At 39.7% G+C, this 17,313-nt stretch overlaps 1 protein-coding gene across 1 annotated transcript; it reads left to right on the plus strand.

The window, feature by feature from the left end:
• Nucleotides 1-6,452: 6,452 nt before the first annotated feature.
• Nucleotides 6,453-13,840, plus strand: LOC147842822 (uncharacterized). The gene is made up of 2 exons (XM_087265244.1): nt 6,453-8,054; nt 8,143-13,840. The coding sequence occupies exons 1-2, from the start codon at nt 7,946-7,948 to the stop codon at nt 13,005-13,007; spliced, it is 4,974 nt and encodes a 1,657-aa protein (XP_087121370.1). The 5' UTR covers nt 6,453-7,945; the 3' UTR covers nt 13,008-13,840.
• The last annotated feature ends 3,473 nt before the right edge of the window (nt 13,841-17,313 follow it).

Below are 17,313 nucleotides of genomic sequence, written 5' to 3' on the forward strand. Positions count from 1 at the left end.
CAAGTCATTTCAGTTGGATGAAGTGTATTTACAGGCAAGTTTTCATATGATCTCTACAGCATATTTTCTATCTCTAGTAGCCTGTTCTCTAGTATTCTACATATACATTTTTTCATTCAGTTTTTTTACTGTAATATAACATTATTTAGATTTCACAAGGTCTTCATATGCGACAAGTGGATATGATGTTACCATTGTGTGTATATACATAATATAAATATACTGTTGTATACAAAATACTGTTGAAGTCAGAATTATTAGCACCCCTGTTTATTTTTTCCCCAATTTCTGTTTAATAGAGGGAAGATTGTTTCAGCACATTTCTAAGCATAATAGTTTTAAAAACTTATTTCTAATAACTGATTTATTTTATCTTTGCCATGATGACAGTAAAAAATATTTTACTTGATATTTTTCAACACACTTCTATACAGCTTAAAGTGAAATTTAAAGGCTTAACTAGGTTAATAAGGTGAACTAGGCAGGTTAGAGTAATTAGGCAAGTTATTGTATAACGATGGTTTGTTCTGTAGACTATCGGAAAAAAAAATAGCTTAAAGGGGCTAACAATTTTGTCCCAAAAATGATAAAAAAAAAAATAAAAAACTGCTTTAATTCTAGCCGAAATAAAACAAATAAGACTTTTTCCATAAGAAAAAATATTATCAGACATACTGTGAAAATTTCCTTGCTCTGTTAAACATTATTTGGGAAATATTTAAAAAAGAAAAAAAATTAAAAGGGGCTAATAATTCTGACTTTATTTCAACTGTGTGTGTATATATATATGGCGACGCAGTGGCACAGTAGTGGTGATGTTGCCTCACAGCAAGAAGTTCGTCGGTTCAAGCCTCAGCTGGGTCAGTTGTGATTTTTGTGTGGAGTTTGCATGTTCTTGCAAGTTCGCATGGGTTTCCTCCATGTGCTCCGGTTTCCCCCATAGTCCAAAGACATGTGGTACAGGTGAATTGGGTAGGCTAAATTATCCATAGGGTATAAGTGTGTGCGGATGTTTCCCAGAGATGGGTTGCAGCTGGAAGGGCATCTGCTGCGTAAAACATATGCAAAATAAGTTGGCGGTTCATTCTGCTCTGGCAACCCCGGATTAATAAAGTGACTAAGCCGAAAAGAAAATGAATGAATATGAATATATATATTAGTAGGGCCTAAAATATCATCATACCCATTTGCTTTAAAATTCAAATTTCTTTATTCGTCATACAGCCTGCTAAAAAAACATTTTTGTCATTAATTGTAATTCTACAGTGAGATTATTGTCTGTACAAGGAGTCTGATAAAAGGCAGTGCTCCACCCAGAGATCTGATCATCATACAGTCTGTCTGGAATGACATGAATAAATAGAACAAACTGAGACAAACAACTGTACATACAGAAGAACTTTGGCAACATCTCTAAGATGCTTCAAAAAACCAACCTGCAAAGCTAAAGTACTGTTCAAAGTTTTAGGCTGTTGTGCAAGCAAGCTGTAAAATGAGAATGTGTTCAAAATAATGCTTAAATACTTTTTTAAAATACTTTTTATTTATCAATTAACTTATATTAACTAAATCAAAGCAACTATTTGTATGACACACTTAGTATTTAAAACATTTGGTACACATGTCCACAATTTTTCAGGTAGCTTTACAGGTAGGTTTTTTGAAGCATCTTAGAGATGTTGCCAAAGTTCTTCTGTACGTACAGTTGTTTGTCTCAGTTTCTATTGTTTCATCATATCAATCCAGACAGGTGATGATCAAATCTCTGTGTGGAACACTGCCTGTTACAGAAAGATATAGAAATAATAATATAGTGTGTGTGTGTGTGTGTGTGTGTGTGCGGTGACGGTCTCATTTCTCAAACAGCTTATAAATCCTACAGAATGAGTTTTATCACAGAGTAAAGCTGTACACAGTCTCCTGTGATGGTTGGGTTTAGGGGTAGGGTTGGGTGAGGGCAATACAATATACAGTTTGAACAGTATAAAATGAATGAAAACCTATGTAATGTACCCACTTTTCACAAAAACAAACGTGTAATTATATATATATATATATATATATATATATATATATATATATATATATATATATATATATATATATATATATGAGCAATATCACACGAGTAGCAGTGCGATATGGCTGTATATCGGCACCGGTGGGAGGCGTGCGTTAGTGTCCCCAAGAGTGGCGATATACAGCCATATCGCAGTGCTACGAGTGTGATATTTCGTTTATACAACAGTTTGATAGCATAATTGTGGATATAAAAACTAAATTAAACATGGTCTCAAAAACCCTTTTGTATGAGGAACTACTTTCTTCCGCATTGGATTCAAATCATAAGCTGACAGTTAAACAGTTGAGCAAGCATTTTTTAAACTTTAGATCTGTAGTGTCTGCATTCTGCTGGCTGTATGTGGGCGGAGTAATACACAAAGGGTAAAGAGGCTGTAGGAGTTCTGATATTACTTAAATATATCACTGCTATCAGCCAATCAGATTCGAGAACCAGAATTGTTTTATATATATATATATATATATTTATATATATATAAATAAAGAAAGAAAGAGAGAGTGAGCAAGAGCCATTTAATGTTCCGTTATGTTTACTGCATTTTTTTGACAGCAATACATTAAAAGCAGTTGGACGAACTAATGACTCTGGTATTTATTTTTATGTTCTTGTATGTGTGGTGCTGTTGTGTCTGTCTTCAAATACTTGCACCAGTGTTGCTACTACCTGTCTGTTGACTATCTGCTGAACATTTACAGAATAGTAACCATGCTGTCTGTGATGTTGGCTTCTTACAGTCATTCAACAGCATTTCTTAGGTTTTCACTTCATTTTGATGGGCCTAGCCCTAGTGTGACAACAGATGAGCAGATAAATGTAACTTAAAGTAAACTAACTGTCTACTGAAAGTTAGGTTAAATGCAATGAATAGTTAGTTTAACACTTGCAAATACATGTATGAAATTTGTACCTAACCCTAGCTTAATATTTGTTTAAAGTTCATTTTAAATTATGTTACGTTGCTACTTATAGGCATCTGAATGTTTACTGAAGGTCTATTCATAAACTGATTAACAACTACATGCAGACACTGACAACAAAAAAATGTTGATGGTAAATGTACTGAAAACTTGCTGAAGATTTGTTGCATATCTACTAATACACTGTAATACACTACAACCTAATTTGGTAGCATGTAACTTATCAAAAGTTTAATAAATGTTGAGGATTTGTTGCATATCTACTGATACTTTGTTGAACATCTGTTGAAGATTTGTTACATATTTACTGATACATTGTTGAACATCTAGAACCTTAATGCTGAGGATTTGTTGCTTATCTACTGATACTCTGTTGAACATCTAGAACCTATATTGGTAACACAACTTACCAAAAGTTTAATAAATGTTTACATGTTGTAGACATTGTAATGATTGCCTAGAAACATTTAAAAAACAATCTACAGATACTACCCAGATGAGAGTAAACAGATAAGAACTTGAAAAGTAACTTATGGTCAACAGACTATCTAAAGGGGGACCATCAAAATAAAGTGTTACCAAATGTTGATATTAAATCAAAAAGTAATTCACAAAAATTTGAAAATTATATGATTTAATGACAATAATTCTCTATGGTTACAACTGAATTACAAAATATTGTATAGAATGATAAAATATGGAATGATAAAACATGATATAAATTGTACCCAGCTTAAATGTAAAATTAAAGTTACCAGAGGTAAAAGGAGAGACACAGGGGGAGGGAGAGAGAGACAAAGAGAGCAGGCCCAGAAGTTAGCCTGATTGCAGTAGAGTCAGAGAAGATAGACTCCAGAGGAGGAGAGGAGCAGAGCAGGAAAAGACAGGCCAGGAAAAGAGACAGAGCCAGAGTTTACCACCTATTTTGTATCTTTCTCGACCATGTGACTAAAGCCCAAATGCTGTGACATTTAAACTTACCAATCAACATGTGACCACACCATAAAACCCCCAAAGTCCACATAACAGGCCCTGATCTTATCAGTATCTCCCTTTGTAGTCAGTATGGACCTTCTTGAGACAAAAAGACATGTTTGTCATATAAACAAATGCATATCATAATTTAGCCTCTTACACATTTACACCAGCTAGAGTGTGCTTCCCTTTAAAACAAAACCACATGTCATAATATATTGCTTACAGAAAACATTAATGAAGAAAATCATCAAAATCATCATCAATTTGAAAACACATACGTACAAATACCCACAACACGTGCAAATACAGAAATGTGGTGCACCTAAAAAAAACTAATTGAGAAAACATCAATTTGACAACACACACATGTACAGGCACACACACATGTGAATTCCCACAATGCATGCAAATACAGAAAGGTGCTGCAGATATTTCAGAGCCCTAAAAGGGATAAACTTCTTATTTAGAGTCAGTTGTGTTGTCGGAGGTCTGCAGGAAAAGTGATTTTTTTTTTGTTTTGCTGTTTGTTTATTTGAACTCTAAACAGGACGCAGCTGGGTATTTGTCAATTTTTTTCAATCCTTCAACATGTTTACCTTGTGGTCTGCTCTATTTGCTGGGTGTTTCATTATTTGTATGCATTGTGATAATTTGCATGTGTGTGTGTTTTCAAACTGATGAAAATGTTTTTCTATTAGCGTGTTTTATAACTTGCAGCACATTTGAGCTCTCTTGGCCACTTTAGGAAACAAACACATTGGTTAATGGGGAGGTTTGACATTCTATCATTGTATTTAGAATGCCAGACATATATGAAAGGCAGCATATATGAGCCTTCCACACATATACTGTATACTAGAGCTGCACGATTCTGGCTAAAATGAGAATCGGAATTTTTTTTTTTGGTTAAAATAAAGATCAAGATTCTCTCACGATTCTGTAGATGCAAAATAAAGGTTAATATGAGTCTGCAATTATTATTGTTTTTTTTTCATACGTATGGTAAAACTACGTTTGAGGTTACAAAAGTAACCCTTCGTTCCCCGTAAGTGCTATACAGTGCTATACAGTGGATTTGATATTGAAAATCCACGTATGGGAAGGATTCGGTTCAAAAGACGCTTGTCTGAAAGAGTATTGAACGGGCCAATGAATGCAATGAATTGGCAGCGTAAGCTTGCACAGGTATGCTTCATTGCCAATTATCCCAGCATATAAGCACACCTGGACCGAGCAAAAACCATCCTTTTAAGCTGAAGAGACTTTCAAACAGCTGAGGGACAGTCATTATGGCGGCGGAGTATAGCACTTCCGTTCCCCTCCTCGGGCAACAAAGGGTTACTTCTGTAACCTCGAACGTTCCCCTTCGGTTGGGGAACTTCAGTGCTATACAGTGGATTTGATATTGAAAATCCACGTATGGGAAAACTACGGTAAGCGCCATAATGACTGCAACTTACCAACGCCCCCAATGAGGGGATAGTCAAGCAAGCGTGACGCACACCCACATCATGGGAAGCGCGGTCCTCCAACGTGTCCCTGGCCCTAATTTATCCTACTTCAACAGAAGTTTTACGGATTTGGATATATTTTTTGGGAGTCGTGAGCGTCTAGATAATTTTGGGAATATACGACAGTACGTTGGGAAACGTGCAATCCCTATAGAGAGGACGCTGCGGAGGCCATCTGCTACCCAAGGTGGGAATAGATGGCAGAATTTACATATGGACTAACCCTAAGAAGTGGGAGTACCCATAGAAAAGTGGTTAGCGAAGAGGGAAGACACGGGTCCACCCAGGGGGGGGACTTAACCGTGGCGGAATAAGCATATGGGACCGCCAAGTGGGGATCGCACATAGCAGGCACCTATACCCAAAACGCGGGCTGACCAGCGGGCAGACCTACAACGTAGTGGGCCTGCAAGGGACTCCTCCGCTGAGTCAGTGCTGGGGGCCTCGGAGGAATCTGCAGGGCTCACCTGACGGGGAACTTTACTGACAGATAAAAAGGTGCACGTATCTCCGTGTTAGGGAGATTGGCGCAGCAAGCGTGTTTCAACACCCTACCGAGTTGTTTCCTCAATCACCAAAGGGTTGTCTAATACCCTTGAGGAAACTGGCTCCACTCGCAGACTGTAAGACCTTGCAAATGTGTTGGGTGTCGCCCAGCCCGCAGTTCTGCAAATGTCTGTTAGCCCGCGCCCAAGAGGATGCAACGCTCCGAGTGGAGCGTGCACGCACTCCTGGGGGACATGGCTCACCTCTGCTCGAATAAGCGAGTGAATGGCATCCACAATCCAGTGGGAAAATCTTTGTTTCGATATGGCACTTCCCTGCTGCCGACCGCCATAACAGACTGTGGCGGATAAAATGCTCTCCCATTTTCTCAAAGTGCCACTAGGAGGCGCTGCTTTGTTCTGCCCTCCCTCGAGCTTCCAAAACCTTATTTCCGGGGTCGGGAGGAAGCGGAAGGGCAGGTACACAATAGGAGACCATAAAAGGGGGTGTTGAGGGTTGCTCCGGGTGGCTGTTGTTGTTGTTGTGGTTGCTGCTGTTGGAGTTGCAGTTTTCTTTGCTGTTTTTTTTATTCGTGTGTTGGTGGTGAAATCGTGGGGAGAGAAAAAGACGAGAAACAAGAAAGATGCAAAAGGTGAAGAGCTGTTGGCTTTGAAGATGGAGGTGTGGCGATAAATACTGTGGTGTGAAAGTGATGGTGGACAGGCTGACCAGAAAAACTACACGAGCGATTAAGTGCGAGGGGTCTGCAGGATCTTATGGGGATCGAAAGCCAAGGTGGACCTGTACAGAATCAGCGTTGTTTGCCGGGTCAGTTATTTAGGTCATTTACATTCATTCATACACCCATACAATCCACACCCATTGCTACTCAATTTCACAAACTTTCTTTGCAATTCTCTTTCTCTCTGGTTTCCGTTACCTCAGCCACACGTTATTATTGTTTGCTTGATTGATTGTTTGTTTGATGTTTTCTTTCTTTTATTTTATTGACTTATCTAAGCAGTGATTTCTTTTTTGTTGTTGTTGTTAAAAATCGTTCAACCAAGATTGAACAGGGGTAAAAAGAATTGGTTATTATTTAGAAAATATATTTGTTGTACTGTGTGATAAAAATACAACAGTTGATTTCATTTAAAGTGTGTTGCGTTGCTATTATTTATCCTTTTCTTTTGCATTGTGTATGGTGGTTAAATGCCGGCTGTAGCTAACCAGGGTATTGGTAAATGTTTTTCTTTTTGGCAAGTAAATCTTGTCTGGCGCCCAAAGTTTAATTAAAAATATCGATAACTAATTTTTTTTTTTTTGAGGTCTGCTGGGAGTGAGATTAAGGGCCGGGAAAATATTTTTTTATTTTTCTTCATTCAAATTATATTTAAACTGAATTATTATTTCCAGCCACCGTTACATAAATGGCGCCCAACGTGGGGCGTGGCCCAACTTGGACTGAACTTTGAACATTGAACTCTGAACTTTGAACTCTCATTCAAAAAAAAAAAAAAAAAAAAAAAAACGCACACACAACTTTACAAAAAGGCATTTATTGTGAACATTTGCATACTAATTGTGAAAAGTTTTTTTTTTACTGCTTACTTTGTGAAAAGAGGGTTTTCCTTCCTGTGAAAAAAATGGATTTTTCTTTGTGAAAATTGATAGTTTTCTTTGTGGGAAAAAAACAACCTTGTGTTCTTAGTGAAAGGGTTACATCTTTATTGACAATTGTGAATATTTTGTAAGTTTTTCTTATCTGTTGTAATTGATATTTTTTGGTGCTCCTGTCTACTTTTCACCAAACATTGACCATACCCAGTTTTCATTTAGGATTTTTTATTTTCTTGCCATTTTTTTACCTGTGCCCTTTAGAGATATTACCTTCCACCAAACATGGCCAATACTCCCCCATCACCATTTGCCTGTGTGGAAATTGATCCTCCAGACATTGCAACCCCTAAATGGCCACATGTGCAACAAATGATACAACAGCCTCATTCTCAACCACAGCAAGTTTCCACCTTTCACTCAACTCCTACCCAATTCCACCAAACCCCTCTCCAAACTCAGGTGCACTTTGGATTTCCACCTCCAAGCATTACTGCCCCTCTTTCTTCATCTGCTACTCAATTCCACCAAATCTCTCTCCAAACTCAAGTGCGCTTTGGATCTCCACCTCCAAGCATTACTGCTCCTCTCTCTTCATCTCCTTACCAGGATTCCATGCAGTTGTGCTCTGTTGCTAAAGCCACACCATCATCTGCAAGTACTCAGCATGACTTGCCTGTATTTCTCCCAACCCCTGGACGAGAAATATATCAGTTATCGACACAGGTACAAGGAAACTGGGATTATATTCTTAATTGTCTGAAGCAGCAAGATGAAGTTTTAAAAACACTTACTCAAGAAGTTGCAACAACCTCTTCACAGTTTCAGTCAAAGTTTGAAATTTTGACCACCAAAATTGACTCCAACCATCAACATCTTCAAACTGTATTCGCTACTCAGAAACAGCATGAGCAAGAAGACAGTGGACAGTTAATTAAAGCTTTTAAAGTGATGCTGGAAGATAATCTGAAGCAATGCGAACTGGCTTTAACGGCTGAATTCAGATTCATGGTTGAGCAATTGCAGCTGGAGGTACAAAGAGACATTGTAAACCTTGAAAAAAATTCACAGAAAAATTATGATCAACTTTCACAAGCCATAAGTCAATGCAACAGCCAAGTTAATGCTCTAATTCATTCCATCAAAGAGCTTAAGTCTGATGTTGTTAATATCAAACCCTTTGCACAACCAGTGACTGCTCTACATGTGATGACTCAAACACCTTTACTTTCCACCGATCCAGAAGATGACGCTGTTCTCCCAAGCACAGATACTTTACCTTTACACCTACCTCATCCCACAAGTACCATACCCAAAAGTGATCATTTGAAATTGACCTTTCCCACTTTTGGTAGACCTTCTGATGATGGTGATCCTCTGTCATATTTAAACCGTTGTTATGACTTTCTAGCAGTACATCCCCTGAATGATACTGAAATCTTGGCCACCTTTCGCAGTGTTTTATATGGTACCGCAAGAGACTGGTGGGAAGTCGCCAGAGCTAATATAAAAACCTGGACTGAGTTTGAGACCGCATTCCTATCAGCATTTCTCGCTGAAGATTATGAAGACGAGTTGGCTGAACGAGTCCGCACCAGAGTCCAAGGGACAAAGGAAACTATTAGAGACTTTGCTTTCTCTTATAGAGCTCTTTGCAAAAAATGGAAACCTTCACTGAGTGAGAATGACCTGGTGAAGATGATCTTAAAAAATATTAATCCTTACCTGGCCAGTCAACTGCGCAGCAGAGTAAAGACTGTAGATGAATTGGTAAAACTTGGTCACCAACTTGAGAAAGACCTTGCACAGCAGTTACTGTATGAGGGAAGAATCTCAAGTAACCCTATAGCACCCAAACCTACCTCCAATCGTCCATTAGAGAGATCTTCTGTTCAATGCTGGAGATGTAAAGGTCAGCATGCCCCAGGAAATTGTCCGCAATATTCTTCTGCATCTGCTTCCACGCAACGCAGCAACCAGCCTGTAGGAGATAAAAGAAATATACCTGCACAACATCAAAGAAGTGCACCTTCCAACAATAGCATTTCTGTTAAAACTGCAACTCCAATTACTGAAAACCCACGTCATCCTCCGACCTATGAGTTTATACCACAACAACTTATTGTGCCAATCACCATCGGAACATGGTCTGGCAAGGCCATAATCGATACTGGAGCCAGCTACACCCTACTTCATGAAAGTTTGTGGTCAGCACTTACCTCTCTTGATGGTCTTCATAAATGGCCCCATGGTCCCCTCTACCTGGCTAATGGTGAAACAGCCGTTCCTTTAGGATGGACAAACGCAGATATCAGTCTTCACAATATGGTCTTTCCTACCCCTGTTGCTATCCTCCCTTCCACAGCACTCACTTATTCAGTGGTCCTAGGATTGGATTTCATATTCACTAGTGGACTACAGATCAATGTGGCTGGCGGAAATTACACCTTTACAACAGCCCCAAATCAAGTGTATCCTTTTCAGCCTGGGCAGGCCAGCATTCCCGAAAAAACATACCTGCACCAGAAGAAAAAAGTTCACAGAAAACATGCAAGCCAAGTTCTTTCATTGTTCACGTCAATCCCCCCACCACAAAGACTGTTCCAATTACCAGACAATTCAGATGACAAGACGCTAATACAAGCATTAGTTGATAATTCTCACCTGCATCCAGAGGAAAAGTATCAGTTACACCAGCTACTTCTTAAGAATCCTCAAGTCTGTACTTCCCAGCTCGGAAGAACAACTGTGTTACAACACCGTTTGTATACTGTCCACCCTGTGCCAATCAGACAACGTGCATACCGTCTAACCCCAGAAAAACAAGCAATTGTAGAAAAGCAATTCCAAGAAATGCTCATGAATGGACTCATAGAACCCTCACACTCAGCGTGGGCCTCACCCATTGTCCTCGTCCCCAAAAAGGATGGTAGTATGAGGTTCTGTGTAGATTATCGGAAAGTGAACGCTATCACAGAAAGAGATGCCTACCCCTTACCCAACATCACGGAAATATTGGAATCCCTCTCCGGTGCTGCCATTTTCTCCACCATTGACCTCAACAGTGGGTACTGGCAGGTGACCATGGAACCTGGAAGTGAATCCAAAACTGCCTTCATTGCTCCCTCGGGCCTATATCACTTCAAAGTTATGCCCTTTGGACTTAAAAACGCTCCCGCAACATTTCAGCGGTTAATGGAGTCGGTCCTAGGAGAATTACGTGGAAAAATATGTTTCGTGTACATTGACGACATCATTATATACTCACCCTCAATCACCCAACACCTCAATGATCTGCAAAGTGTCCTCACTCGGTTGTACAGAGCAGGCCTAACCATTAACCTGAAGAAAAGCAAATTTTGTCAACATGAATTATCGTTTCTGGGACATGTGGTGAACACCCAGGGTATCTCTGCTGATTCCACCAAAGTAGAAGCAATAAAATCCTACCCGGTCCCTAAAAACATCAAAGATGTTCAAAGATTTCTTGGATTGGCAGGATGGTATCATAGGTTTGTGCCCAACTTCTCTCAAATTGCAGAGCCTATCAACTCCTTAAAGAAAAAAGGGCGAAGTTTTCAATGGACACCACAATGTCAACAAGCCTTTGAGAAATTAAAGGCTTGTCTCACTTCACCACCCATTCTAGGACATCCTGACCTCCGACTCCCATTTGTAGTTTACACTGATGCCAGTGATTGTGGCTTAGGTGCTGTGTTGACACAACGCAAGGTGCAAGGGCAGGAGGAGGTTATTGCCTATGGAAGCCGAACTCTGACCAAACCAGAGGTAAATTATTCAGCCACAGAGAAAGAATGCTTAGCCATACTATGGGCTATCGAAAAATGGAGACATTACCTGGAGCCGAAACTTTTCACTATAGTCACTGATCATTCCGCTCTGCAGTGGGTCCTGAACTCTACAAAGACCACCTCACGTCTAATCCGCTGGGCCCTCCGTCTTCAAAAATTTGATTTTGTGGTTGAATACAGAAAGGGAAAACTGAATGAAGCACCAGATGCTTTATCTCGCATTCATCCTCTACCTGGTTGTCATGTGTATTCCGCTCAGCAAGAACCAGAATTTCCCATCTCCACTGCAGAAATCTGGGAAGAGCAACACAAAGACCCAGATATCATCCATATATTCAAAACCCTGGCAGACAAAGATTCTAGCATGCATGAACAGTTCGAGGTGATTGATGACAAGTTATACCATCGTACCCTATTAAAAGAAGGACACAAGCACTACAGGATTTATGTACCTGCCACCCTTATTCCAAATCTCCTCCACCATTACCACGCACACCCGTTAAGTGGACACTTGGGTATATACAAAACTTATCAGAGAATACATCACGTTGCTTTCTGGCCTGCAATGTGGACATCTATCAAAACGTATGTGAAAAGGTGTGTGAGATGTCAAACACTAAAAAATGAAAGTCGAAAACCTGCAGGGAAACTTCAACAGACTACTAAAACTCGGCCAAATGAAATGTTAGGTGTCGACATCATGGGACCTTTCCCTTGCAGCCCTCGCCGATCACAGTATCTGTTGGTTTTTGTGGATTATTACTCGCGTTGGGTTGAATTATTTCCCATGCGAGATGCCACTGCTCAGACAGTTGCTAAGTTCTTCAGAGAGGAAATACTTACTCGATGGGGAGTACCCGACTTCATTTTATCTGACCAAGGCACCCAATTCACATCCGCAATTTTCTCTGAAGTCTGTAAAAAATGGAAAATCAAACAGAAAATGACAACAGCGTACCACCCCCAGACCAATCTCACGGAACGAGTAAACAGAACCTTAAAACAAATGATTTCCTCATATGTAGATGATAACCATAAAAAGTGGGATCAATACTTGCCGGAATTTCGCTTTGCTATAAACTCCGCAGTCCAGGAAACAATCGGCATGACCCCAGCAGAACTTCAACTCGGGACGAAAATCCAAGGTCCTGTAGACAAGTTAATGCATGGACATAACCTGTCTCCTGATTCTCCGGCCTATGAAGTTGCAGAACAACTATCAACTTTGAAAATGAAAGCCAGTGAGTGCAGCAAAAAAGCTATGGCACGACAACTCCGCAATTACAATAAAACACGACGAGAGGTATCCTATAAAGAAAAAGACCGTGTATGGGTAAGAAATTTTCCTCAGTCAAGTGCATTGTATCATTTCAGTGCGAAACTTGCAAATAAATGGAAGGGACCCTACCGCATAATTCACCAGCTAGGACCTCTGAATTATCGGGTTGCACTGGAAAATACTGGAGAGGATGTACGAACTGTAAATGTCTGTAACCTTAAGCCTTGTTTTCCAACAGCTGAGGAATTGGAGAAACAGGAGAAAGAGAAACTTAAGGCCATTTTCCTCCAACCGCTAGAAGAAGAAGAATTTTTTGGGTTCTGATAGCTCTTTTTCAAACAACCAGGGGTTGTTTTCTTCAAGGGGGGGAGAGTGTGGCGAATAAAATGCTCTCCCATTTTCTCAAAGTGCCACAAGGAGGCGCTGCTCTGTTCTGCCCTCTGTCGAGCTTCCAAAACCTTACTTCCGGGGTCGGGAGGAAGTGGAAGGTCAGCTACACAATAGGAGACCATAAAAGGGGGTGTTAAGGGTTGCTCCGTGTGGCTGTTGTTGTGGTTGCTGCTGTTGGAGTTGCTGTTTTCTTTGTTGGTTTTTTTATTCGTGTGTTGGTGGTGAAATCGTGGGGAGAGAAAAAGACGAGAAACAAGAAAGATGCAAAGGTGAAGAGCTGTTGGCTTTGAAGATGGAGGTGTGGCGATAAATACTGTGGTGTGAAAGTGATGGTGGACAGGCTGACCAGAAAAACTGCACGAGCGATTAAGTGCGAGGGGTCTGCAGGATCGTATGGGGATCGAAAGCCAAGGTGGACCTGTACAGAATCAGCGTTGTTTGCCGGGTCAGTTATTTAGGTCATTCACATTCATTCATACACCCATACAATCCACACCCATTGCTACTCAATTTCACAAGCCTTCTTTACATTTCTCTTTCTCTCTGGTTTCTGTTACCTCATCCACACGTTATTATTGTTTGTTTGATTGATTGTTTGTTTGATGTTTTCTTTCTTTTATTTTATTGACTTATCTAAGCAGTGATTTTTTGTTGTTGTTAAAAATCGTTCAACCAAGATTGAACAGGGGTAAAAAGAATTGGTTATTATTTAGAAAATATATTTGTTGTACTGTGTGATAAAAATACAACAGTTGATTTCATTTAAAGTGTGTTGCGTTGCTATTATTTATCCTTTTCTTTTGCATTGTGTATGGTGGTTAAATGCCGGCTGTAGCTAACCAGGGTATTGGTAAATGTTTTTCTTTTTGGCAAGTAAATCTTGTCTGGCGCCCAAAGTTTAATTAAAAATATCGATAACTAATTTTTTTTTGAAAATCTGACACTTCCTAGTGGTCACGTGGACTAGCGGTTGAGCGTTGGACCGTGGTGCAGACGGGCCCGGGTTCGAATCCCACCAAAACTGTTTTTTGAAATTTATTTTTATTTTTCTTCATTCAAATTATATTTAAACTGAATTATTATTACCAGCCACCGTTACAAGACAAAGAGCTGCTCAGCTGATCTAAAGTTCTGAGTACGGTCCACATAATGCGCAGGGCGCGAACTGGAAAGGGCTGGGTCTGCCTCCTCCGGGGGCAGCGTTTGCAGGTTCACTACCTGATCTCTAAAGTGGGTGGTAGGAACCATGGGCACATAACCGGGGCGGGGTCTCAGGATAACCTGAGAGTAGTCCGGCCCAAATTTCAGGCACGAGTCACTAACCGAAAATGCCTCCAGGTCCCCGACCCTCTTGATGGAGGCCAACGCGACCAGCAGAGCTGTTTTCAGGGACATAAATCTTAGAGATACTGAATTGAGTGGATTGAAGGGAACTGCACGTAACTCGTGAGAACGAGGGCGAGATCCCAAGAGGGCATGAGAGGGGGGCGGGATGGATTAATTCGCCTAGCACCCCTGAGAGACCGGATGATAAGGTTGTGCTTTCTCATGTTGCCGCCAGCTACCGCGTTATGAAGAGCGGAGATGGCAGCCACGTAAACCTTGAGAGTGGAGGGCGACAGCCTGCTGTCCAGCTTCTCTTGGAGGAAAGAGAGCACAACACTAATCTGACAATTTCGGGGGTCTTCTCTGCGAGAGACGCACCATTCAGTGAATGGACTCCACTTCAGGGCATAGGCGCGCCTCGTGGAGGGGGCTCTAGCCTGAGTGATGGCATAAACCACCGCACTCGGTAGGTTACCTAAGTCTTCCTCGCATCTAGGGACCACACGTGGAGGTTCCAAAGATCGGGGCGAAGAACCCTGTTCTTTAGTTTTGACATATTTTTGTTGTAAATGTAAAATATATGTTAATGTTTTGATATTATATCTATTTGCATTTTTGGAGTGTTTTTTGGCGTCTGGAAAATCTGATATTTAGGCAAAATAATAAAAATTGGAAAATGGGAATGAAAATCTTAATTTTTTCCAGCTTTTGTTTCTTTTTTTTTACTTCTAGAGATTCAATGAGCATTTGAACATTAGAAAAAAAGTTGTAACAAAAAAGTGAGCATTTTATCTGCACAGAACGCAAGTGATTCTTGAACAACAATCAAAAACAAACCAAAAACACATCTGTGGATCATTCAGGTACAACAATATAGGAATCAAGTCGTAAGTAAATGTTTAAACATGATCACCTGTTGCTAGAGTAATTAGCAGTTCATTCTGCTGTGGCGCCCCCAGATAAATCAGCAAATAAGATGAAGGATAGTGAGCGAATAAGACAGCAAGGTGTATATAAACTTTTCTCTTCAGCTGTAGCTCTAAAGTAGAATCCTGGTCTCTCACAGTTCAGTATGTTACCTCAGTTTTGTGGTCATGGTTCGATATGGTTTGGAACAACAGTAATATGCAACAAATCCCCACTCCTTGCTCCTTTTTTGTGAATATTGATCATGGTGTTGATGTCTATTTTATTAGATACAAAAGTATAAACAAAAAACCTATTAATAAAATTTATAGACTGTGTATTAAAACGTCAAAGGTTGAGCCCAACCCTTTCGTTAAACAACAGAACAATATTAATTGTGCATTAAATTTAAGATTTAGTAACCTTCAATGAGAAATCTTAGTTAATGGAAATGCCAGCATGGGTGGTCTGCCCATCTGTTGTTAATGCAACAAGTCATGTTCAATCACTGCTCTTGTGTATGTGAGAAGGGACCACAGAACGGCTTGTGTGAGCACAGGATGGAACAATGTCTAATATTTCCATTGTGTTTCTATGTAAACATGTGCTTGATGGACGTGTGTGACCATTATTCATTTCTGTCTCTTGTAGCTTCTTGTACACATGAGCACCATGCTATTTTAGACACCATGTCAAGATAAAGGAATTTTTTTATTCACATTTTTCACCTCTCCGGCACGCAAGTGCAAATGACCATCTCTTTGACTGGGGAAACATCAAATCATCCAAATTAAATCCCATTTGCCAAACTTACAAACTAATTTCATATTTGGAATCAGCAATCTCACCTGCTCTTTCAACAGAAACTTCGCAGCAGGCACAGGGCATCAATATTATGTCAGATTGACATTGCACCCCATCGTCGTAAGGACGTTTCATTTTGTTTGGAAATGAAAATTGGGTTGACATCAGAACCCAACGTCAGGCTGACGTTAACGTTCAACATTCAACCTAAAATCAACCAAATATCAATGTCTAATGATGTTACAGCTTGACGTTGTGCAGACATTACTGTAAGATTTTTTTCTATCAGCCCAACAACGAAATCTGATGAATGGACAAAGGTTAAATGCATGTAAGCCTTTTTAGCACTTCTGAAAAGAGTTGTGTTATTTATTCAAAGTTATTTATATTTGTTTTCAGCTCCGAATTCAATCTGACTCCAATTTTAATTGATCTTAAAATTTAGACTGTATTTTTAATTGTAAGAACAGATCACATTCATCATTTATGACTTAATTTAGAGTTTTGATTTGTATCTGATCCCATACTTTTCAGGTATACATTCATTAGATACCCAATGCCCCACAAACTGTTCACGCCCTGGAGTTTACATGTTTCTCATGGACAGGATCTCGACATTCTGAATTTAGTCAGCGGATGCCGGGTTAACTAAAACCCAATTAGTCCGGTTGCCTCCTGCTCACGTAAAATAAAAGTGTAGTTAATTTAGTCATTTCCTTGCAACTTGCATGTAACTCAAATTGTCTGCGAGCTGAAGTGCCGAATGCTTCAAACACTCTCTTGCCATTCGTTTGGATATCATGTACACAGATCAAGGTAGCACCAGCCTCCACATAATCTACTGGATATAAAAGATTTCAGGAGAATTCAGAATTAATCAAAAAGGTTAACATTTGTTTTTGTTTTTTTAAGACACAAGTGTATCATGCCAATTACAGAATCAAACAATACAAACCAATTCAGAAATAAATGCACAACATCAATTAAAGATAAATCTAAGAGTAAAGATGGAAGTTCAAATTATGCATAGTGTTGAGAGCTTTTTATCATGGGCCCCTATGAATACAAACTTGCAACCTGAAAACATTTCGTCCTTCTCTTTAAATATCCCATGAAAGCAATGAATGGTTATTTTGTCAAAGTTAACTAGTCACTCGAAGATTTACTCATGTGTTGGGATTTAATCAAAATTTATCAAAGATAA

The sequence above is a fragment of the Danio rerio genome, chromosome 8 (genome assembly GCF_052040795.2).
Source record: "Danio rerio strain M-AB ecotype USA chromosome 8, GRCz13ab, whole genome shotgun sequence".
Taxonomy (NCBI): Eukaryota; Metazoa; Chordata; class Actinopteri; order Cypriniformes; family Danionidae; genus Danio; species Danio rerio.

Excerpts from the sequence above, each read along its gene's own strand:
- LOC147842822 (XM_087265244.1), top strand. The coding sequence starts at position 7,946 with ATGGCCACATGTGCAACAAATGATACAACAGCCTCATTCTCAACCACA. Across the intron at positions 8,055-8,142 it reads AAACCCCTCTCCAAACTCAG|TGCGCTTTGGATCTCCACCT; the intron begins GTGCACTTTGGA and ends TCCAAACTCAAG.